Below are 23,788 nucleotides of genomic sequence, written 5' to 3' on the forward strand. Positions count from 1 at the left end.
GTACGTCGTGCTAACACTTTAGCATGCACCGTGCTGAGTAATACTTAAATGTTAAATTGTTAGCATCGATAGATGGAGGTGTTTTCTTATCAGTTGAAGAACAAACTTAAAGTCTCAGTGTTTCAGTTTAATAGTAGCATGGCTGCAGTCCAGCCGGAGGGGGTTAAACCCACAGAAAAAATCCTTTGAATATGTGTTTGTGGGCGTGGTCAGCTCACGGGAAACGCTTGCTGGACCCGTGACCTCTGTGAGTGCTGCTGTGCACAGTGTTGTACTATCAGCAGGGTACTGCTGTCAGTATTCTGGGTCTCCTCCAGTGTCTTCAGTCATGTAGCATGTTGATGTTTCTGCCAGTACCGGGTCTGACCTCCAGGAGGTGCTGCTGCAACAGTTTGCATGACACGAGCAGAAGCTTCCGGGCCAGAGAGCCGTTTGTGGCTGCGGCAGGCCGATCGCCAACTGTTTCTTGCAAGCACGTTATGATGATTCCAGCTTTATTCTTGTAATATCAACAGAGGAGGGGCTCATTACTGCCTCTGTTGGTCGTATAGCAGAAAACACCTACTGCTGTTATTTCTGAAAGCTGCAGGTACAATAGGTGTTTCTGTGTACGCCACAAGGGGCAGCGCACAGCACCTTTTATAGCCAAAAACAAACACGGATTATAAAAAATACACCCCATCGTACTCTTGATAATGTTTATAAGCCACTTTCATGACAGTTTAAAACAATATGAGGCCATTTTTAAGTATATTTTATCACTTCTCCTACACAGTATCCATAACTGGTGTATTAGCAGTTAATGACTGATGATTAATGATGATTAGCAAGCATATTTAGTTACATATAATGGTGTGATTATGTTTATTTTAACTGTTTATTCACATATACATTGTGCATTGCAGTGTATTCTCAGTGTTGGAAAATATTTCTTCATGTATCAATAGAGACGCTTCATATTATGTATTCATTTATGTGATTATAGCTGATTATGGTTATGAGTAATTCATTAAGAGGGGAAATGAGGTGATAAATGCTTGAAATGTCCTTTAATCTGTTTAGAACTGCTTCAAAGTGAGTTTGTTAAGGGTTCTGGCTTTAAAGCGGGAGTTTCATCCTCAGAAACAACTTTTAGTCATTTCGCTGGCCAGCCGTGGCTGCACTCTGACCTTTCGGGCCTTCGCCAAGAGGCTGTGGTGCCATTTGTCATTTCCTGTGACTTCTGAAGGCGTCAGTGTGGTTTAAGAAGAAGAAGAAACAAGTCTGATGTTTTGGAAAAAAGTTCTTTAGATCTCTTAATCGTGTGCGAATCAACAGAAGCAGCTGTGTGAAAACACGAGAAAGGGAGCTAGGCCTTATTTTCACACATCTGCAACGATGCTGCAGACTGAAAAGTAGCTGCAATTGTTGCTTTGAAGACGCGAAGCCAGGACTGAGTGTTTGGACAGAAACAGACGTGTGTTAAAGTCTTTACACACTTCATTTAAAGCGCACTGAGGTCTTGACAGCTACAGTAAATAGGTGCAGATGGTAACACTTCACTTTAAGTGCCCGTATTTGGCATTTAAGAGCAGCATGTAAACATTTAATAGAAGTGGTATTGCTGTACGGCAGCTGTAAGCAGATATGAACATGTAAATGTGACTAAAAGAAAAATCTGACTACATTTCATGTGTTTAAGCATTAAAGTTCACTCTTACAGCTGCATTACAGTGTGTCACAGACCATGTGAGGCACATTTACATACTTCACTCTGCTTTCCAGTCCTCAATCTGATGTGAGGTCAAAGTGACCATGGCAGCCACAGCCGAATGCAAACTGGAATGAGCAGTTCACAATACGAAGAAATTATTATTTTTTTTTTTTTCTCAGTACTGATATAATTCTGCTTCTTTTTCTCTGTATGGCATGATGACCAGTGAAATGTAAAAGAAACCAGTTCAACCAGTGATGTATCAGCTTTGAAAAAATAAAGGAAAAAAAAACCCACCCAGTAAGCTGCTGGGAGATTAAACACTGGTGCTGAAATGGTCTGAACTGGTTTCTTCCCAGTACGGAAACCCACAGTGGCAGCGGGAGGCAGGGGGAGGGGAGGGGGCAGTGAAGCCAAATGTAAAGTTAAAAACTAAAAAGCCTTAAATGAATAAAAGTGGTGCAATTTTGTAACAGCAACCTGTGATGTGGAGTCATTCTGAATTTCAGCCACTCGTAGAAATCAAACGGCGCAAATCACTCGAGCTCTAGTTACCATCTTCAAAGATCTGTGTCGACGATTGAGCTGCAAAACCAAGAAATGGTCACTGGGACTTCTTCAGCATCACAGACAAGGCTGTGTCCTATCTCTGCTCCTCTTCTTTGTCACCCTGAAGCTGTTTAGAAAGGCCTCAGCGACCTGGACTTTGGCCTACACCTCGCTTTGCACAAACAGGATGAGATGAAGCTGCCAGGTATGACAACCAAGGAGCCACTAAGATGGACATTAAATACTCAGAGAGCACTTCCTACTACTGGACATATTCAACCAGTCACACACACTCACACTCTGATGGATGCACCAGGGGAAACTCTTGAGTTCAGCATCAGGAACCATCCGCCAATCTTCCAACTGGTCTACCACCTGAGCCGCATTGTGTGCGGATGTGGAGGCAGATGTTGGGGATCTGCATCAAGAGCATATATGTCATGGCCTGAAGTTGGGGAGTGTGCATCAGTGTGAAACATGGGAAACATGGGTATTGGAAGGTGGCAGCTGTGGGAACTAGAAGCTTAGTGTCATAGAATTCATAAGATCTAATACTTCTATCACATCTATCACATCACCACCAAAGTGGTGAACAAGTGGTTTGTGTAAACCCCACATTACCGTCACCCACAGAAGACCGACTGATCCGTAACATCTTCAGCGTGAAGAACCATCAGATCTGGTGGTACTGAGATCAGAATCTCTGTTTGAAGATTAATGAATGAAATAATATATGCTTTAATAGATTATGACCTGAATCATTAGTGATGTCAATGCTGTCAACTGTTCCTGCATTATGAAGCCTAAACATTACCATCTTGTTCACTTTTGGAGCCTGAAGTGAACATAAATCATTGTAAAACATAATTCTCTGCAAAGCTGTTGTTAAAAAGAAAAATGTTAATAGAGGCAGCATGTTTTTTTTAACCAGGCTGTAGGGTGGATGGTTTTAAATGGGAGCCTCTGGTGGACGTTGGAGGAACTGCCGGTTTTGTCTCTTCAGCACTTGCTTCAGCTGGATTTAACGTGTCCGTTTCTGTTTCTATATAAAATACCAGATGTCTATGCTGCATTTCGACTTTTCCAGTAGGAGAAAACTAAACACCATGGTATGATTTTTCACAGGTGAGTACCTCCTGTGGGACATCTCACTGTTAAAATATCACAATAAATAATAGTCATTTTAACCCGACTAAACTGACTTAAATCTTGGTTTACGTAAACGAAATAATTAAAATAATGTAACCAGGAAATTCATGAGAATTATATTTGTCTGTTGAATCTGTTACCCATTTATTAGACCTTCACATCTGAGCTACAGCTGTCCAGTTTTCTGTTTAGCCGTTTTGACGACTTTGAGCCACGTGATTGACAGGTCAGTACACGTGTTGAAATAATTACGTTATTTTAATTTGATGTTTACAAGCTGCAGGATTGTAAAATAAATATTAGGCAATATATTATTATACATAATTATATAATAAGTTAAAACATTTTTTATTTAAGTAAACTTCCGGTTTCGTAGACAGCGCTGTAGCATTTGTAACACATCCAAGTGCTTTAATGGTGGTTTTACCCTGTTTGGACCTCTGCCTTCATAAGATATCCCGGAGCAATATGTCGGTCCAGTGACGCACCGTCCTACGCCGCCCCGCTGTGGACGCGCCTGCGCACGACACTAAGCTGCCATGGCAACCGGGGTAGCTTGTTTCCGTGATTTAGTCCGAAGAGAGAAGCGGAGCCGGTCGTTAGCAGCATGTTGGTCAGGCTAGTTAGCTAGTTATAGCACATTAACCGACTAGTTAACGAGTTAACCTGTCGCGTGATGACAGAGGGGTGACTTCTCGCGGTGTCTGGAGAGCAGCAAGCGCGCCATGACCGTCCGATTCAAGGTAAACAACGCAACAGGTGTTAGCATTAGCAGCAGATGCTGCACAATGAGTTATCCTGACCCTCAGTCTGCATGTGATAGCAGAGGAGGGATTAATCTGGATTTAATCCGATGAAGTCAGACCATCCAAATCATTCAACACAATATACACCTCACTGCAACACCGAAAACACGTCAACCTGAAGCTGTTTCGCTTAAGAGTGCACCATATTACTGCTTTTATTTTGAAAGATGATTTTTCAGATAAAGACGTGAAGAACTGGCGCTGAACTGTTATAAACTGCAGAGTTTTATTTTGAAACTAACCGGTGGATGTAAGGACCTTAAATCTACCTGCACAGCAACAAGTTCCAATATTTATATTAAAAAATAATTAATCTATTGATGATTAATTGATCAGCAGTTTTTTCAATCATACCTTGTACCTGTTTCCATCCTGTGAGCCTTTGCACCTCTGTGTCTTTGTTGTAGAGTCAGACTGAGTATCAGAAGAGCTTTGGTGTTTCCCGCTCCAGAAATGCGTCTCCTCAGCGCTGCATGCCGTTGGCCGGTCTTCGCTCCGATGAGATGGGTAAGAAACACGAAACCACCACAATAAAACAAACACAAGCTGCACCTGAGCTCTGACATGAAGTGGTTGAACACATGAGATGTTCGTCTGTCAGGTGTCAGCAGGGAGCCGGGTCTTCAGCGCCTGAGGAGGCCTCTAGGCCCAGCTCAGTCCTCCACCTCTCTGCTCCATCCTCCAGGTGATGAGCAGCAGCACTCTCTGGCTCACAGAGCAGCGCCCTCTGCTGGTAGGAACCTCATGCTGCTGCTGCATAATGAAGGTGTATATGAAGTAGAAGAGGCTGCAGATCCAGCTTTGACATCCAGCTGTGGCACACGTGTCTTTAATGTGAGCGTCACACTGGAGTTCAAGGATGACTGCATTCAGTCACAAAGTCCTGTTTACCTTCATTGCTCTTTCTAACAGCCTCCACAAAGAGGCCAATTTGAACAGCAGGAGGAAAGCAGAAGTCGTTCACACTGTTCTCTGACTACAGATTAAGCCTGAAGTTTAGTTCATTTTGCTAAAACAGCTTTAACTAAAAGGTCAGACTCTCCAGGATGTTTCATTTGATCGTGTTTGTCTTATCAGTGAAAGAACGAGCCGGAAATTTTGATGATTCTCAAACTGCCAGGTTTTAGGAGCCACTCAGCCCACAGGAGGATGCCCTCCCCAGAGCCCAATCCACCAACAGCAAATCCCGGATCCCCCACAGAGCCGGAAACTCCAGCCGGACCACGACCTGCTGAGGAACCGGCAGCTGATGGAAAACCTGGTGAGTAAATACATGGAGCAGCAGCTACGTGATGACTGATTCAAATATCATAAAGCAAAGAGAAACTAAACCAGCTCCAGATGACCGACAGACCTTTAATGTTCTGAATGTTCAACACGCAGTTTCATGTTCTTTTTCTCCTCAGTGAAGTCCCGTCCCCTGCAGCCTGACAGCCAACCACAGCCCAGCCAGTCTGTGACAACAGCCGCTAACGGGCAGCCAGCGCCATCAGGGGCTGAGGTGAAGTCTGCAAAAACTGACAAATCCTCATTGTTTCTTTGAAGACTATCCAACAGCATGTCATGTTCTTGTCCTGTAGATTGATTATGCGCTGAGACAAAAGGTGGGGCTGAGATCAGGAGGTCAAAGGTCAGGAGGGAAACACTCAGAGTATCACAGACAATTTGGATGGAAGAAGCCAACAGCCGCTGCTGCTTCGCCCATACTGACTGCAGAGCAGGTGAGACCAGATGCACACCTAGGTTTGAGCTCCCACAGATCCAGGTGTGCTGCTGCAGAGCAGGCCCACCGACGGCTCATAAACCAAACATGCGGTGCTCCTCAGGTGTGACCTGGAAGTTACCCTGAGGGGCCTTGTGTCCAGCACACTCCGATCAATAAAAACTGCCGAGTGCAAGAAAAATAAAAACTGTAAATATATTTCCAGTAAATTAGTTCGAGATCATAATTTCAAAGACAGTGAGTTTCATAAAAGTCTCAGCCAATCAGAGTCATTTTGTAGAGTTTCTAACATGCTGCATTTTTTGTCTTGTTTTTATTAGTCGTTAAATTTATGAAAGCATCTTATTTTTAAAAGTTGCAAAAGTTTATCATCTGTGTACAACTGTAAATAAAACACAGAAATAAAATAAATAGAAAAATTAAAGAAAAAGAGTAAAAAAGTTAATAGATAATATTAGGAATTATGCTTGTTTCTTTGTGGTGCATTTAATGATAAACGTACAGTTTTAGTGAGTCATTTGAAACAGTATCTAAATAAATGGAAGCATTCATAAAAGTAAAATATTCACATCAAAGAAATGAAATGAATTTCTATTCGTAAAGTTTTTTATTTCACAACCGGAACTGAAATAAAATTAAGTCACAAACATTCATTTCTGTAACATTTTCTGATCAGATCAGTCGCACATGAATGCCACAAAGTGCTGATACTGTGTAAATCAACTGTTTTGTATAGTTTTTTACTGTGGTAATCATATGTGGTTGTCACAGATTTTACCCTTTGATGAATATGCCACTGCTTACTCAGAGTTTCTGGGTGGTTTGATAGCACACTGTGTACTGCTGTGCACAGCAGGGGTCAGCACCGAGCTTTAAACACAGATACAGGGGCGCAGAGTGAAAGGTGGAAACGAGATGATCACACCTGTGGATGCTGTGGATCTTTTCATTGATTGATTATCACTTCTGCTCTCTAGGTGCTGCACTCCAGCAGCCGGTCTGTCCCGCCCTTCAAGATAAACCCTGTCTCCATGAAAACAGAGTATCAGTGCAGCTTCCAGGGTCTGGCGCCACCTGCTGGCCCCCGGCTTCGGAAACACCTGGAGGGTCAGAGAGTCCCGCTCTTCCAAACATACAAGGTACAGATGTGTGCAGATGTGAAGACCTACTTAGTGTAGTGAACTATGCCCTGAAAAGTCACATAGTATTTTGAAGGTCACACACCAACCTGATGGTCCTCTGCCTGAAGGTCAACAACCTAAACCTCTGCTTGGCACAGGCAGTGTGAAAGGTAGAGGCTCAGCTCGAGGCATCCTGATGCTGATTTCTGCACTTTATACTTTGGTTAATGGTGTGTTTGGATCCTCGAGTGTTTTTGGAAACCAAACCAGTTCATGTCTTTTTTTTCTGTCTTATATCTTTGAGTTTATATGTAATTCTGCAGTAGGAAGACTTTGCCCCACATTCATTTGCTGTTCTGCAGGCAAGACGATTCTTCTTTGTGTCCCGCCAAGCGTCAACCTCCAGGGCTGACTGGGTTAGATTTTATTGGTTTTGTGCAGGAGACTAGGAGAGAGAGAAGAGATGAGGAGTATGACAGACAGAGTTGCTGGCGAGGTGAAGAAGAGTGTCAGATAGGCAGATAAGACTCCATTACCAGTGTGTCACAGTTAAAAGCTCTGCTTTCAGAACAGAAGCAGGAGAAATGAGACCTGTGAGTGTCAGTTTCCAGGAAGTCTCGGGCCATAAATGAGCAGGAGTGGTCATGCAGAGCAGACTCCAGGTCAGTTAAAACAACCCTGAATGCATTCAGTGAGGTCGGCTCTGTGAAATTTTATGATTTCTGCGTGTGACTCAAGCACAAAGACCTGTAAATGTGATTTTTTTTAAGATTTGAGTATAATGGCACTTTGTAATGGATGTATGTCAGACTAAGAAAGTCACTGTAAATAAGCAGAAAGCAGAGGTTGAGTTGAGGAAGGGACCAAGCAGAGCATTTTGACTGTGTACTCTATTTTCATATTTTTTAAAGCCTTTGTTCCCAGAGGCATTTATACCATTACTCATCTTTAAAGCCATTAATCAGTGATGGTGTAGGCTTAAGTGTAACACCTCTTTAAGCAAACAGCCACAGCTGCTGATGAGCTGCACACACACATCTGTTCTGTTTCAACCTACAGACCACCAGGAGGAGGAAGGAGGAGTCACAGAAGAAGCCCCGCCTCCAGCGGGATGCTCTTCAGAGAGATATGCCCCCTCCGCGCCAAGTGCGGAGAGGATACAGGTGTGTGTGTGTGTGTGTTGCTCATTTTTTGTGCTCATAAACTAATTCATTAAATCGTTTGTTTGTATCTGGCAGGATGTTAACAGAGTATGAGTCGAGCTTTCGTTCTCCCCTCTGCAGGATCCCAGAGGGAGGCGGAGCCATGGACAGCGCTGCCCAACAGGTCAGGATCCGGCGAAGCCGTTCACAGTGCTCAGCCTGTTTCACACATATTAATTTATGTATAGTTATGCAGGTGGAGACGCTATCAGACACTGACCAGAGGTCATAGCAGAGCACAGAAGAGAGAGGTTCAAAGTTTGTTTCTTACCTGGTTATATGGAGGACCAAAACTGACAAAACCACAAATTTACAGAAATAAAGCCTACAAAATGACCCAATCACAGTGCCCATCCTCTAACAGTGGGCCCTCTGCTCACAGTGCAGCTCAACCTTCCTTCACAGAGAACACCAAAGCTTGTCGGGCCTCCAACGGTGCCTTGTTCTCTGCACTGAGAAGAGCTCATGTGACAGGTCTGAAAGTGTCTGGAGATGCCTGAAACCGTTCCCATTCATCTCTGTCTCCTTATCTTTCACACAACCTGTTAACTGATTTCCTGAGTCAGGGTCAGATTGGGTGCTTGCTCTGCACTGTTACACAGCTTCCCCTCACTCTGAATTTGACATTTTCCACCATCCAGCAGCGGACAAACACACCGGAGGATTTAAAATAACGTGTTTAACATTCAGTGTTTCAAACAGTATTTAACCATGTTTAACTGTAAGCCCCAGTCATCAGCATTGATCACTGATCACCCTCAATGCTGCCTGAACAGAGTGTGTGTTTTCCTGTTTTGTGTTTCTGTGTGCGTGCGTGTGTGTGTGTGTGTGTGTGTGTGTGTGTGTGTGTGTGTGTGTGTGTGTGTTTGTATGTTGCTGATAGAAAACCAGAGTGCTAGTGTCAGCAGTGAAACCACAGAGCTTCATTTCAGGGAAACATGTCAGACTTAGTCATACACACACACACACACACACACACACACACACACACACACACACACACACACACACACACACAGGTATGCTCCTACCAGATGGATGGAAAGCGTTGTCACAGCAACATGAAACACTTTAAACTCTCCTGTTTCAACTGAATATTTCCTGAAGCTGTTCCTGCAGCTCCATCCATGCTGCTGCTTTGCTGCTCTTATAGTGAGCTCCTGCTTCCCCTGCAGAGAGCATCTGCTGCCTGATGGAGGCAGTGCCCAGAGTCTGTGGTGCAGCTGGCTTTTGGGCCGCTCCAGCTTTGGGTGTTGCTGGTCCATCAGCTACAGAGAAGAGTGAAGTTCTTTAAAGATCTGAAGTGAAAGTGAACGTGTCCACTGCAACCGCTGTCTCTATGTCTCATGCTGTCTGACGTTTCATTCGAGCTTCTCCTGTTCCTCTTCAACCTTGCGGTAGCTATTTTGGCTTTTCCTACTCCTCAACCAATCAGCGTTCAGCTTACACAGCACAAGTGGGTTTCTGGAGAAAAGGCCTTTCTGCAGGCAAGTATCTACAAAAACATGCTGCACAAAGGCCTAACTGTTTGAAGGATGGGTGTGGAGTCCAGTGATAAAGCGTTTTCACCATCACCATCTTTTCTGCACACTTGCTGGCTAACTAGTTGTCAGTCAGAAGTTTGTCTGACACTTAAAAAGACCAAAACAACCGGAATTGACTTTATATTTGATTCCAGGGGCATCAGACTGATCTTTGCTCGTGGGCAGCATGCAGCCTAGTTTGATCTAAAGTGGGTCAGACCAGTTCCATTTATAAATGGAAATAACCCACGCACGACTACAGAGGTGCTTCAAGGTCAAAATGTACACCGATCTTACAGCGTCGGGCACATATTTCTGTCCCTTTCTTTAACATATGTATTGCATAACTGGCTGTAAACAGCAAGCATTTACAAAAGTCTTTTAATGTGGTTTGATTGTGAATTTCCGCCCTCCTAAAACCAGACCTCCACTCTTCACAGGAAACTTTGTGAAGTAGCATTCAGGAGTATATTTTTGAGGGTTTTGTCTAATAAAGTCAGTAGAAGATTAAAGCTACCTGTGCTGCAGATTCTTTCACACAGAAACAGCTGCTCAGTGAAAATAAGATCAGTGAATCTGTGGGAGGTGTAACCATCTGGTTAAGCTTTCCAAGCCTGCGGTGGCCTTCAAAAACTTCCAGTGTGTGCAGGGAAGTTGTCGGCTGGCGTCACAAGCTGTGAATTCATCAGGGCGACAGTTGTCAGAGAGAGGTGCAGCGTCAGGCTTACTGGTGCTGGGTTGCTCGGTTAGGTTCAGACTGGAAACATTCTGAGGTTTCAGAATAGGGTCAGGGTTATCCAGGGTTGGGCTGGGGTCAGGGTTGGGTGACTTTTTACAAGAATCTACTGTGACACATTACACAATCAGAGCAGATCAGCATCTTTATTAGCAGCTTCATTGTTAACTTTTGATCCCAGCATGATCTGAGAAAGGCGGAAGAACTTTTGAGCAAATGCACATTTGGTTGCGCAAACCTTTAAATCATTTCCCATAAATCTGCAGGAAACTTGTTGTTCAGCACTTCCCTCCTGCTCACTCATTAATTTGCTAATGTGCCAATCACGTGCACCAACCAACACACTTTCTACGAATTTGTGTTGTCTTTTGATCCACTCTATTCCGATTATTCACACATGCTCTTGTTGCCTCATCATGTTGCTGAGTTCCAAGTAACTTGGGCATGATTGGACTGCAGCATTCACTGTCGAATCTGTCAGGCTGCACAATATAGTCAACATGCAAGTATTTAAATTTGTCATCTTTGTATAACTTTTAGGACAGAAGGGTTCATTGGAGCACATACAGATCTGGAAATGTTTGGACTGCTGACAGAGTTTTCTGAGTTTTTATTATACCTCTCAGAGCACATATGAAACAATCAGCTGAAGCTGAAGTGCAGATTTATCAGATTTCATGTCTCTAAAAAGGCTCAAAAGATGTGGAGGGTCTCAGGATCAGTGGATGCAGTATGAGCCAACAAAAGAGGACACCACACTGAACATGTGCCTCTGTAAAGTTTAGCAGTGAATGAAAGGGACTCAGGCATGGCATGACCCTATGTAGTTTGAGCTCCTCTTTGTACTCAGATTGCAAACTGTAGAATTTTTTGAGGGTCTAATGTTGTTGGTAGTCAAAGACAGCAGAGGGGGATGGTCTTAGGATCCTTTACATGAAAAAAACTCTTCAGAATGTAACACTGTCAAGCTTTAGGTATAATAGTTCAAGACTCTTTGAGAGGTACCAAAGTCACTAATGGTTATTTCTATACGTTGTTGAATTTGTTTGGGATCCAGTGGTTCCTGGTCAGTCTTGTTGCTTTAACCTCGTCCTGTGTAGAAACACCTTGATAACAGTGTATTTGACATCAATAAGAAAAGTCAGGAGGTGCTAAATCATTAGGAAGCTGCCTCAGGCAACCCTGACGCTCTAAAGGCAGTCTGGTGAGTAACTGCTAGACTGAAATTATCTTCAGCCAGTCTTAATGTAAATGTATAAAGTGTATTAAGAAATATTGTTGTAGCTGCTGCTTTTGTTGGAGCTCCTTTAGAGTGACAATTAGAAAGTTCTTTCCTAACAGGGAATATTTTTGACATAATTTTTGCATCCGTCTTCAAAACCTTTTGCTTTATCCCTGCCTTTATCCCACTGTGCAGATGCTATAGAAAGGACTGATGATGTGACATGATGCATTTCTTGCTTATTGCCTTTTTTAGAAGGCAGGATAAAGCTGCCGAGGCTTTGGCTGCTTACGGTTACTGCTCAGACTTAAAGATCATTTGTGGTCGATTGTATGCTGTCACGGAAGTATCTGTCCGTGCTGTTTAAAGCTGTGGTTCTTGTTTGATAGCTGTGGTGTGTCAGCACTACACCACAGGAGTTCAGGGATACAGAAGCTTCCACTAAGACTTTAACTGATGTGTTCCAGTTAGGATATTAACACCAAACACCGTTACAGTCAGTGAAGACTACCTGACTACCTGACAGTCACAGCTGAGACAGTAACTACGCGCTGTGGTCACAAACAGCTGCAGTTTTCTGCTAAACACACAATGCTGTATCTCAGCCTTTTTATGTGGTCACAGACAATGGAAACTTTACTTCAAGTAAACAGAGAAATTATCCAGAAAAAAGAAATCCCCCTCTGTGACCATAAGGGGGTTTCATAGCATTCCTATGCAAACTTCAGAGTAAAGAAAACAATGTACAATGGCAACAATGTTAAAAGTTCATCAAATTAATCTTGTTAAATTAATTAACCCAGTTAACATCCTTGAGGTCACCAGGAACCTGTCAAGTGTTACAGTTAAGTTTTGTTTTAGCTGCATGCTAAATTAGCTCATTTTTAAAAACTAGATATTAACATTTATTTCAACTTTAACGTTTTCTGCTTAAAGCGTTTCCATATGCGTGTTCAAAGCCTTGCAGAAATGGCTGGAAGTGAACCCTAACCCTAGATAGGTTGGCGGTGACCTATGTGTGTGGAAGTTAAGTTGAAACCACTCCACTCTGGTGTTTTTTACTTTTCAGTGGCATAGAAATATGGGCTCAAATTGTGGTCATAAATATTTTGTACTTGTTTGTAAAAAATATTTACACAAGTTGCAATTTTTTTTTTTCCGTTAAGGTCTGCTTACAGATACAAAGCAAAATACTATGTGTAAAACTCTGCGCTCAAGTTCCCTGGCTGTGTGTGACTTTCAACTTGCAAGCACAAATTTTGACCCAATTTTTCTTCCTTTCAGCTGATTGGTCAATGTCATGTCAATCACAAACTTAACAATCCAATCAGAGAACAGATGGATTTGGCTGTTGGTGGAGTGCTTTCCTGAGCTTCAGGTCCTGGAAGGGTAATACAGTTTAAATCTGGAGGATCTCTATATTAATACAGTGGTCCCTCGTTTATCGCAGGAGTTAGGCTCTAAAAATAATCTGTGGTAGAAAGTGCTTTGAGCACGGAGCATTGAGTTGAAAGGCACTATAATAATAATATTAATAATGGATTGCATTTATATAGTGCTTTTCGAGACTCTCAAAGCGCTTTACAATTCCACTATTCATTCACTGTCACATTCACACACTGGTGAACTATGTAAGTACCAGCCCATTTACCATTCATGTCTGGATTATATCATCTTTATTTTGATTTTTGAAAGTGGATGAAGTCATGGGAAGAAAAGTGCACCACAGTTTGGTCGTTTCCTCTGAGTGTCTGACCTCTCAGGACGTTACAGAAGAGTTCCACACCGACAGCCTCAACCTGGAGGATGAATCCCAGTGAAACAATCACAACCATTTTCCTGGTCTCGCTCCTCACCTGATCTTCTGCTTTCAGTATTAGATAATGTAAATTTTTCTACTGAAAACTTCTAGATTGAAGTAGAAATGAGAAAGTGCAATAGCAGATAATAATAGTTACAGCAGTGATAGGGTAGGAGAGGGGCAGTACTGATTGTCTTATTCAGGAGTCTGCCCTTGATTTCAGACCACTGTAGCATATACTGAAGGGCAGAAGTTTGGGTAGGCGATGTTATGGACACTCCCTACAATCCTGTAGGTGTAAATGTCCTGTAGTGACGTCAAGGCTGCTCCTGAGATGTACTGAGCTGCAGGAGATAAGTCTTCCTGTTCTGAAGCTGCACTGTGACTGAGGTAGCGACTGCACATCTGTAAACGTTGCTAAGGACTTTGGCCGATATTCCAAATTTCTTCAGCAAAGTTAAGTCTGTGCTGTGATTTCTTTAGAAGCTGCTGGATGCTGCAAGACCAGGTGAGATCACACATGTACATGCCTTGATCTTATCTGCACTTAGAGAAAGGTTATTTTCCACCTGGCCTCCAGTCTTGCCTCATCTCTGCACAATGACTGTATTGTCATCCGCAAACTTCATAATGCTGGTGTCAGACTCACCGCGCACACAGTGTTTACAGTTCTGATACTCATACAGTTTCTGACCGACTGGCGTCTGTGGCCAGTTATCTGAAGTTCATTTAGATAATGCTTTAAAACAGCTATCCAACTAAGTTCTTACGGGAATTCAGTTACAGTCTTAACCTCCATGAGCTGCTTATTACAGCCAGCAAAAAATGTCTGGAAATAAAGACTTCTTCCTTAGAAGGTGGGATGATCCATTTATTTGTTTCCAGGTGAAGGAGTTGAAGCAGAAGGCGTTGTTGTATCGTCATCGCGCCTGGGGGACCAACTTTTCCAGAGACCATCTGAGCCAGCTGGTATCCGAACACAATGTTCTGTGGGAGCCGACGGACACTACGGTCTCAGCTAATGACCCTGCCTCCCCCTGCTTTCCCCCCGACTCCTCACCTGACCGCCACAGCTACAGCACTTCCTGTGTGGAGCCCCTGGACCTGGCTAGGTGAGAGATGCAGCTGGTTAGAAGTAAAACAAAGAACTGAACGCTGCTCTGTGCTGATTTCTGTCGTCTGTTCAGTCACTCCAGTAAGAGATCCTCCATCGCAGGCTCAGAAACACAGCAAATGAGCAAGGACACACGAATAAAAAAACAAGCCGTACCGGGACCTCCTGCTGAACGCCGTACAGCCTGGGGGGAAGAAGAAAAAGAAGATGAAGAAGAAGAGGAAAAACAGGAAGAAGAAGAAACTACAGATGAGTGAGTTTCCTCTTTACAGTCTCTCTTTTCTCTCACTGTTCTCTGTGAAAGGATAGCGGAGTAATGGAGGGACTGTCTCTACTGGATTTGACAGATAATCTCAGGAGTTTATTGAGAAAAAATGAGAAAAAAATAGAAGAAGAAATTATTTTAAAAGGTCAGATTGAAGTTTGAGTTATCCAGAAAAATAAAGGAAATAAGCCTGATGAGGCTGGTGACAAATGAAAGGAAAAACCAGGATAAACTGTCAGAGATCCTGGATACTCGTCTGTTTTTTTTCCCTTCAATCTGTCACCTCTCTGTAGATGAGAACACACTACAGCCAATCAAATGCAGCACCAAGGAATGACATCATCAATCATAAAGACCAGGACAGACCCACAGGTTAGATGAGGTCTGCTGCAGCTGGTTTAAAGGTTCAGTCGTCTGCTAACATTAGCTGGTTACTTCACATGAAACCGACGTGACGTCTGAGAGGAGACAGAAGGGCCTCGATTCAGCTCCATTTCTGCTGAAGAAAACAGTGACTCAAAAGTTTGACACTCAGATCAAAGCAGCCTCGCTCATTCTCAGGAACTGTGTGTGTGTGTGTGTGTGTGTGTGTGTGTGTGTGTGTGTGTGCGCGCGCGCGCATAGAGAGGAAGGAAGGCTGCCAACTCCCGAGATAAAAATGAAGCCGGTTCAGAGGACTCATCACGACCTGACCACCCCTGCTGCTGGTATGCAGACATCTTTCCTTCACATTAGATAGATAAATTTCATATTTAATAAGTAAATAGATGCAGTGTAACCTGTAACATTAAGCTGGTTCGAGTCGAGTTCGAGTTCTGTGACCTAATCACATTTAATCTGGCATCAACTGCATGCAGGTTAAAAAGGTTTTTTACCAGATCTTAAACCCACTGGCTCCTATCTGAGCTTTTTATTTGCTTTTTAAGTGTTTGAGGTCCAAGTCGTCAGGAATCCAACACCAACCCTACCAGTTGTAGAAAAGCAGAGTGGTCATGTTTTGTCTCCCGATTGCCAAGACCTGGGAGAAGAATATTAACTAAACTGAAATTACACATTCTGAATGGATTGAAGTTCATCGGAATCCATGAGGAAAGACCAACACGTAAAAAAAACCTCTGATATCTGTCAGCTGTAATTCTCATTCTTTTATCCCAAAGACTTATGCATATTCCCATTACTTACTTTGACATTTATCTTTTGTTCTACTGATGGATTTTATTATTAAACATGACCAATGTTTCAGGTAATGAAGTCAAGTAGTCAGTGTGAGCCAGAAGCTCAGTTTATCACAGTTTTTTTTTTTGCTTTTAGGGCTGTGTGATGTCAAAGAGCCTATATACGAAGGGCTTACCAATCAGAAGAGTGTGTTAAAGGGAGAGGAGCTAAAACAGAATTTGTCAGACAGAGAATGAACTGAGGGTCCGCACTAAGGCCCTGTGTAAGATAAAGAAGGATTATTGTGATCTGTGAATCATGCAAAGCCACGCTGGTAGAGTCATAAATAAATTGGTGTAAATGAGCAGATGTTACTGCCAGCACATAAATACATTAATGCCTGTGATTGTCCTGCAGGAGGCGCTATATTGGTTGGGAAACTGAGGAGCACTGATGGCTCTTCTCCACTCAAACATCAGGTAGTGATGAAAGTATAGATCATCTGAACTTAAATGATATCGGCTTGTGACACTGATGTGATTCTTTCTGTGTTCAGAGATGTGGGTCGGCTGTTTCCATGGCAGCAGGGTCAGAAACACCAGCCAAACGTAAGGAAGCGTGGTCAGACAATATCGCTGTCTCCTATAGCCCAGCCCATGACCACAAATCAGCCTCCAGCCCTTCGTTTAGACCAATCAGGATGAAGCAAACACTTTCACCTGCTGCAGCGCCACCGCCTCTTGTCCCGGCCCCGCTGCATGGTTTCCAGGGCACCCTGAGACACCCGGACTTTCAGCACAACGGTGAGCATCAGAACTGGAATTAAGGCACTTGATTGGGCTGTGCAGTGGTGTGGAAAGACCTGGAGAAAGCCACCAGTTCTGTTACTGAGCAGTTAGAACAGATTTAAAGTACAAGCTCATCAGCAGGCAGGATTGCTCTAAATAAGGTGTCATTTTATATAAACTGCCTCTAAGTTTTGATTGGTCACTCAGTCTATTAGTATTCCTGCAGCCTATCAGGATCAAGTTGTGTTAAAGGGTTGGAAGTGGCCTCCAAAACCGTGTTAGGATTAGAGATCATCGTCTTCTTCAGACCTCTTGCCATGTTCTTATCCCCTCAGCAAGCGGATGAGACCTCAGACCTTCATACATACGATTCATAAACTGTTCATAGTTCAGTGAGGAGTGATCATTTGGAAGAGTTCAACTTGATTTATCTCACAACAGAATTTAGTAATAAACTCTCCAGTGGTTAGACCAGGGTGAAGAAGAGATGGGGAGGGAGGTCTCAGTCTGACAGGCAGACTGATAGAAGAGTGCTGAGATTGAAAGCATGAAGGCTCATTGGCTCACAGAATGTGAGGGAGACAATGATTAGACTAAACCAATGATGTCACCATTAAGTTTGGCAGTATGGGAAAAAGAAGAATAGACTAGCAGCTGAATAGCCAAGTGAGCAGGGAGGTGAGGGATTACAGGTCTTCCTTCATGAAATTACACATAAGGTTAATCATTAGAGACTGTAAATTAAAGATGGAGTCTCCACTTTGGAGATTTAAATGTAGCATTCTGGCTACCACGTTGTTGTTCTCTGTAGCTGCAAGTGACTGTGTTTGAGCAACAGGTTGGAGTGCTAAGCCAATAATTAATGCTGGCTAGTTAGCATAGACTTACTCATCAAAACTGGAGCTCCGAGTTCTTGGACGATCTTTTGGCACAGTTACAATACAGCAGTCATATTATTGGTCAGATAATTGTATTAAAAATAATACAAAAAACATCAACAGCACAAACATGGTCTAGAGGTAGAGTTCAGTGACTCCAGTTAGATGAGGTGAAGTCTAGCAGACAGCTAGCACCTTTCAATCAATAAAATACATGCCAGTCAAAGAGGCCAATATAATAGTAATAATAATAATAATATAATTAAAAAAAATATATATATATATATATATAATAATACAGACTGTAGGCCTTCAATTCAACCGGGGTAAGCTAAATAAAGGTTCAGCTCCTGTGGATCTGTTATGAAAGAAGACAATAGTTACAGAGATAAAACAGTGTTTGTATCAGGCTGTGAACATGTTTATTTCTGCTGTAAACAGATTTTTATCATGTGAGCCTGTGTTGACTGACTGACTGACTGCTGGAGCCTCAAGAGGAGTTGGAGGAACTACATGCTTTGGCAGTTTTTGAGTAAACATGAAAAGTGTTACATTTAATGTGGAGAGCGTGGTGTAACACTGGCACACTTTTATGAATTACTCCTCAGTCCTGATTACTTGTATGCATGTAGTCCTTACTACATGCATTACTGACTATATTAATTTCTGTGTGGATAACACCGTACCTACCAGGACTGTACGGTGTTTCTCCAACAACAAACCTTGGATTACCCCAGAAATTAAAGCTGTCCTCAAGCAGAAGAGGAGGGCCTTCAAATCCAAAGACAAAGAGGAGTTGAAAAGGGTGCAGAGAGAGTTGAGGGGACTGATAAGGAATGGGAAGGACAGCTACAGGCAGAAGATGGAGAACCAGCTTCAGCAAAACAACGTTGGTGAAGTCTGGAGAGGCCTCAGAACCATCTCAGGCCACAAACAGCAGAACTCTCTGCCTGGGAGGGATGTGAGATGGGCAAATGAACTGAATCATTTCTTCAACAGATTTGATTCAGCCATGAGACAGTCTACAACATCGGCTGCAGACTCACCCACCCCCACTGCTGCTGTTCCACCTCAGACACTTCACACCTCCTCTATTCACCCTGCTCACTCCTCCCCACCCCCAACAACAGCATCCAATACACACTCAACACAAGGCTCCAGCCTGTCTCTCTCAACCACCCAGGTTAGGAGGGAACTGAGGAGGATTAATGGCAAGAAGGCAGCGGGCCCAGATGGCATCAGCTCGAGGGTCGTCAGGTCCTGCGCGGACCAACTGTGTGGGGTGATGGAGCACCTCTTCAACCTGAGCCTGAGGTTGGGAAGAGTCCCACAGCTCTGGAAAACCTCCTGTGTTGTACCAGTGCCAAAGACTTCACGCCCCAAGGACCTCAACAGCTACAGGCCGGTGGCTCTGACATCCCACCTGATGAAGACCCTGGAGCGGTTGGTCCTGGCTCAGCTTCGGCGCCTAACAAGCTCATCACTGGACCCACTTCAGTTTGCCTACCAGCCTGGCATTGGAGCGGATGATGCCGTCATTCACCTCCTACATCGTTCCCTCGCTCACCTGGAGACCGCTGGAAGCACTGTGAGAATCATGTTCTTTGATTTCTCCAGTGCCTTCAACACTATTCTTCCCTCGGTTCTGAAGGACAAGCTGGAGAACTCTGGAGTGGACCATCACCTCACTACCTGGATCCTGGACTACCTCACCGACCGACCACAGTATGTGAGGACTCAGGGCTGTGTGTCGGACAGGGTCGTCTGCAGTACGGGGGCCCCACAGGGAACGGTTCTGGCTCCGTTCCTCTTCACCATCTACACTGCAGACTTCTCCCACAATTCCACCCAGTGCTTCCTGCAGAAGTTCTCTGATGACTCTGCAATAGTCGGCCTCATCACTGATGGGGACGACAAGGAGTACAGAGGACTGACTCAAGACTTTGTGGACTGGTGCCAGCTGAACTACCTCCAGATCAACGCCAGTAAAACCAAGGAGCTGGTGGTAGACTTCCGCAGGCACAAGCATTCTCCACTGCAACCACTGAACATCCAGGGTATGGACATTGAGGCTGTGGACAGCTACAGGTACCTTGGTGTTCATCTGAACAACAGACTGGACTGGACTCATAACTCAGACGCCCTCTACAGGAAAGGGCAGAGCAGGCTGTACCTGCTGCGGAGACTCAGGTCGTTTGGGGTGGAGGGCCCACTCCTGAAGACCTTCTATGACTCTGTGGTGGCTTCTGCTATCTTTTATGGTGTGGTCTGCTGGGGCGGCAGCATCTCTGCTGGGGACAGGAAGAGACTGAACAGGGTGATCCGAAGGGCCAGCTCTGTTCTAGGATGCCCTCTGGACCCAGTGGAGGTGGTGAGTGACAGGAGAACGGCGGCTAAGCTGTCATCCCTGTTGGACAACGTCTCCCACCCCATGCAGCAGACTGTGACAGCACTGAGCAGCTCCTTCAGTGGGAGACTGCGGCACCCACGGTGTGGGACGGAGAGATTTCGCAGGTCTTTCCTCCCCACTGCTGTCAGACTCCACAACAAAGACTTTAACTGAACAAACACACATCCTCACATGTGCAATAACACTAAGTGCAATAATCTTTTCTGGCATCGTTGTATTTTTACTCAGTTGAATATAGCATTCGTATTCTATTTTTATCTTATTGTATATTTTTATTCTATTTTATTCTACTGTATATAGTATATTATTTTATTCTATTCTGTACAGTTGTGTACTGTATTTATTCTTATTGTATTCTAATTTTTGCGTCATAACTTTTGCACTGTCCACTTCCTGCTGTGACAAAACAAATTTCCCACGTGTGGGACTAATAAAGGTTATCTTATCTTATCTTATCTTATTATACAAGCAGCTCCTCCTGCTGCAGACAGGCGGATGGCCTGGCCTTCCCCTCCGCTCCTCACTTCCTTCTCATTTTCTTTTCAGATTTCATTTTTCTCAACAGCTCGGATTTCATATTGAGACCTGAACACAGGGAAAGATAGTGTACCACAGGAGGCAATCTGTGCGTGTGTGTGTGTGTGTGTGTGTGTGTGTGTGTGTGTGTGTGTGTGTGTGTGTCTTTGCTAGCGACTGATCAATGAATCTGGTTGTTGTGCATGTTCTTAGGTGAGCTGGGGTTGAGGTTCAGGGAGCGTCCGTGTCCGGGCGGAGGCTGTGGCTCAGACGAAGGTGAACCAAATGTCTTTTAAGATAAACTCCTTCTAATTAAAATGACAATTATTTGACTTTTTTTTTTCTTTTTGCATCTGTTACCCAGACGACAGGGTCTCTGTGCTGTCATGGCGCTCTGGAGCCTCCTGCTCCATGGCGTCTGCCGTTCTGGAGCGCGCTCAGAAGAGACGGGAGGACTTCTGGGGGAAGAGATGACCCAGCATGTTTTTTAATGTAGTCAGGATGAGGTTTTTATAGATTAATTTAAATAAGAGCGATAATCGTGTGTTTTATTGATTTTACTGTAATCCTTTGACCTTTGAGAGAAATACAAATGAAAATGATAATACACTGACTCAATTTTGTTTCCTTTTACTCGACTTTCCTTAAAACTCCAGGACTTTAAAACCTTTGAAAAAATGTAGACATGTTGGTGTGAAACAGGCATGAATTCTTCCTCAGGTTTTGAGGGAATGAGGTCAGACCGGTCAGTCGGACAAAAGTTTCCACCAAAGTCGTGACAGTGACACACTTTGAAGGGACACACAGCGACAGCTTATTTTAGTTCCTTATGAACACAACTGTACATAGATTCAATATAATTGAGTTCAATTTTATTTACATAGCGCCAAATCACAAACAAAAGTTGTGCTTTTTATTTTAAGGTAAAAACCTACAATAACACAGAGAATTTTATTTTTTTGTTTCATGTTTTGTTACTAATAATAAAGCTAAAAACATGAAGTTTCTTTTGAGGTTGGCATGAAAAAGGTTCCTATGAATCAATCATGTTGCTTTGTTTCCTACAGGTCAAATGTCTGATTTTATATTAGTCACTTTCATTAAACCAGGAAAGAACAGAAAAATTCCTGAAAACCTTTTTTTTTTTTCCACACCTAGTGTCTCTTCTTTAATGGTCTGTTCCTCTGTAAGCATTGAGGTGATGTCACCCTGGGAGGAAAAGCAAATATTTAAATCACTTCCTTCAGTCAGAGAGGATACAATACCGAGCAGCTTGCTTTGTACAAACACAATGGATATACCAAAACATCAAACAAGCGAATAGCAGCTACTTTTTTTTTTTCCAACTTTATTTAAAGTAAACAAGTTTACATATAAAATGCACATACACATACAATTACATATACAAAACCTTGAGCACATACAAAAGGGAGAAACAAGGAGGAAAATCTAGCATCTGAGTCCACACAACGCTCACAAGACTTACAGTTTTAATTCGTTCCAGGGGAAAACTTTCCCAAGTTTCAGGTCCATTGTTCGTCTTCTCCGAAGGTCTGTAATGATATGTTTACTCACCACATCACTACTTATCATCTTTTGTTCTAACACTCCTTTGGCACGAGTTTTCCAAATATGTGTGTTTATTACACACATTACTAACCAAAAGAGTCTCCTTTTGTCGTCACACATTTTTTCTTTAAACAAACCATATTTAACTGCTTTAATATTAACATCCACATCATAGCCAATTTCTGTCATTTTCTGCCTGATCTCAGTTGTCCTATAACAGTCCAATAGGAGATGTTCTAGGGTCTCATCTTCATCACAACCTGTCATAGGGCATTTCATGGTGGTAACAAAACAACTCCATTTTACCACCGCTCTCACAGGGAGGCGCCCGAGCGAGATGAGCCACACCACGTCTCTCATGCTTTCAGATAATAATTTGTCTTGTATATTTTTAACTATTGAAAGGTTTTCATCTTCATTTGCATACTTATATTGAATTACACCTTCATTTTTGGTTTCATTAATTTTTTTATAGATATTTTTCGTATTATCTTGGAGAAAATTTAAACTATATTGTTCCCATTGACTTGATAAGTCACCGAACATAAGTCTGTGGTATGGAACACCCGCTCTGGCCCTGCCCCTTTTCTTTTGCCACAATTGCTCCTTCCCTCGAACCCACGGGGCACCCCGAGAAATTGCGCTTTGAGTAATTTTTATAAAAGGAATTCGCAAAACAATCTCTAAGTCTGGGGCTCCCAAGCCCCCGTGCTTCCTACTCTTGTACATAAATTTCCTCTTAGTCACTTCTCGATTGGATCCCCAGATAAATTTAATGCACATCTTACTTATTTTCATTACAGTTGTTCTCGGGGGAGGAAAAATTGCGGCAAGGAAAAGAAGTTTCGAAATTATGTGTGTTTTTACAATATTAATACGTGTTTTATAATTTGTATCTTTATTTTCCCATTTCATAATTTCCATTTTAATTTCATTTTCTTTCTTATTCCAATTTAGTAAACTAGAGTCAGTATTATCAATCCATATACCCAGAATTTTAATCTCCCTACATAGAGAGATCATCATTTTAGGTTGTCTGGTCGGATGTCCAAGCCACACCCCTTCAGTTTTGTCTTGGTTCAGTTTGGCACCTGATGCCTGTTCGTAATGGTGTAATAGCAGCTACTGAATTCCCCTCATAACAATGTACAGCACAGAGCAAACAATGTAAAGCTGAAGGAGCGAGTGGGCGTTAGCTCTCCTGCGATGTCATCATACTTTGTGAAAGTCCTGCACAGAGGAAAAATAACCTGCATGGTGGGTAATTTTTCCTCTAGATCAGATTAGAGCATTTTTCCCTTTTTACTCATTGGGTCACTGGGTAAGATTTAAATAAAAAGTGATCCAATAAAAAAAACCAAAAAAACACAATATATATTTTCCAGCCACTTTATTAGGTGAACCTAAAAAAATCTTAATTGTCTCATTTAGGCATGTAGAGATGAGTTCAAACTGAGCATTGGCATGAGGAAGAAAGTGGCTTGGTTGGTGGTGTCAGACGCACAGGTCTCAGTGATCTGCTGGGATTTTCCTACATGACCATCTGTAGTGCTTACAGAGTAAGGCCT

At 43.0% G+C, this 23,788-nt stretch overlaps 1 protein-coding gene and 1 long non-coding RNA gene across 8 annotated transcripts; one reads left to right on the forward strand and one right to left on the reverse strand.

The window, feature by feature from the left end:
- Nucleotides 1–1,848: 1,848 nt before the first annotated feature.
- Nucleotides 1,849–4,137, reverse strand: LOC146555421 (uncharacterized). Its single transcript, XR_014889125.1, has 2 exons — nucleotides 2,864–4,137; nucleotides 1,849–2,660 (listed from the first exon to the last, which is right to left on the reverse strand). It is a non-coding gene; the product is annotated as an uncharacterized LOC146555421 (long non-coding RNA).
- Nucleotides 3,894–21,775, forward strand: saxo6 (stabilizer of axonemal microtubules 6). 7 transcript variants are annotated; one of them, XM_085251121.1, is made up of 16 exons: nucleotides 3,896–4,134; nucleotides 4,605–4,704; nucleotides 4,799–4,930; nucleotides 5,318–5,458; nucleotides 5,604–5,698; nucleotides 5,778–5,918; nucleotides 6,898–7,059; nucleotides 8,101–8,204; nucleotides 8,280–8,367; nucleotides 14,411–14,637; nucleotides 14,713–14,892; nucleotides 15,529–15,611; nucleotides 16,477–16,538; nucleotides 16,616–16,862; nucleotides 20,865–20,927; nucleotides 21,016–21,775. In XM_085251121.1, exons 1-16 carry the CDS (start codon nucleotides 4,117–4,119, stop codon nucleotides 21,123–21,125), a joined length of 1,953 nt encoding a protein of 650 aa, XP_085107247.1. In that variant the 5' UTR covers nucleotides 3,896–4,116; the 3' UTR covers nucleotides 21,126–21,775. The 7 variants fall into 7 exon arrangements, 6 of the variants coding, with proteins under 6 accessions (XP_085107247.1, XP_085107249.1, XP_085107250.1 ...); XM_085251123.1 differs by having other exon boundaries at nucleotides 8,325–8,367; XM_085251124.1 differs by having other exon boundaries at nucleotides 4,799–4,882.
- The last annotated feature ends 2,013 nt before the right edge of the window (nucleotides 21,776–23,788 follow it).

Source organism: Mchenga conophoros, linkage group LG17 (genome assembly GCF_057382185.1).
Source record: "Mchenga conophoros isolate Kocher_MC1m ecotype Shallow Benthic linkage group LG17, M_conophoros_male_GT1.1, whole genome shotgun sequence".
Taxonomy (NCBI): domain Eukaryota; kingdom Metazoa; phylum Chordata; class Actinopteri; order Cichliformes; family Cichlidae; genus Mchenga; species Mchenga conophoros.

Coding starts and splice junctions, on each gene's coding strand:
- saxo6 (XM_085251121.1), top strand. Junction 7,060..8,100: donor CGCTCTTCCAAACATACAAG/GTACAGATGTGT, acceptor TTCAACCTACAG/ACCACCAGGAGGAGGAAGGA. Junction 14,893..15,528: donor GAAGAAGAAACTACAGATGA/GTGAGTTTCCTC, acceptor GCGCGCGCATAG/AGAGGAAGGAAGGCTGCCAA.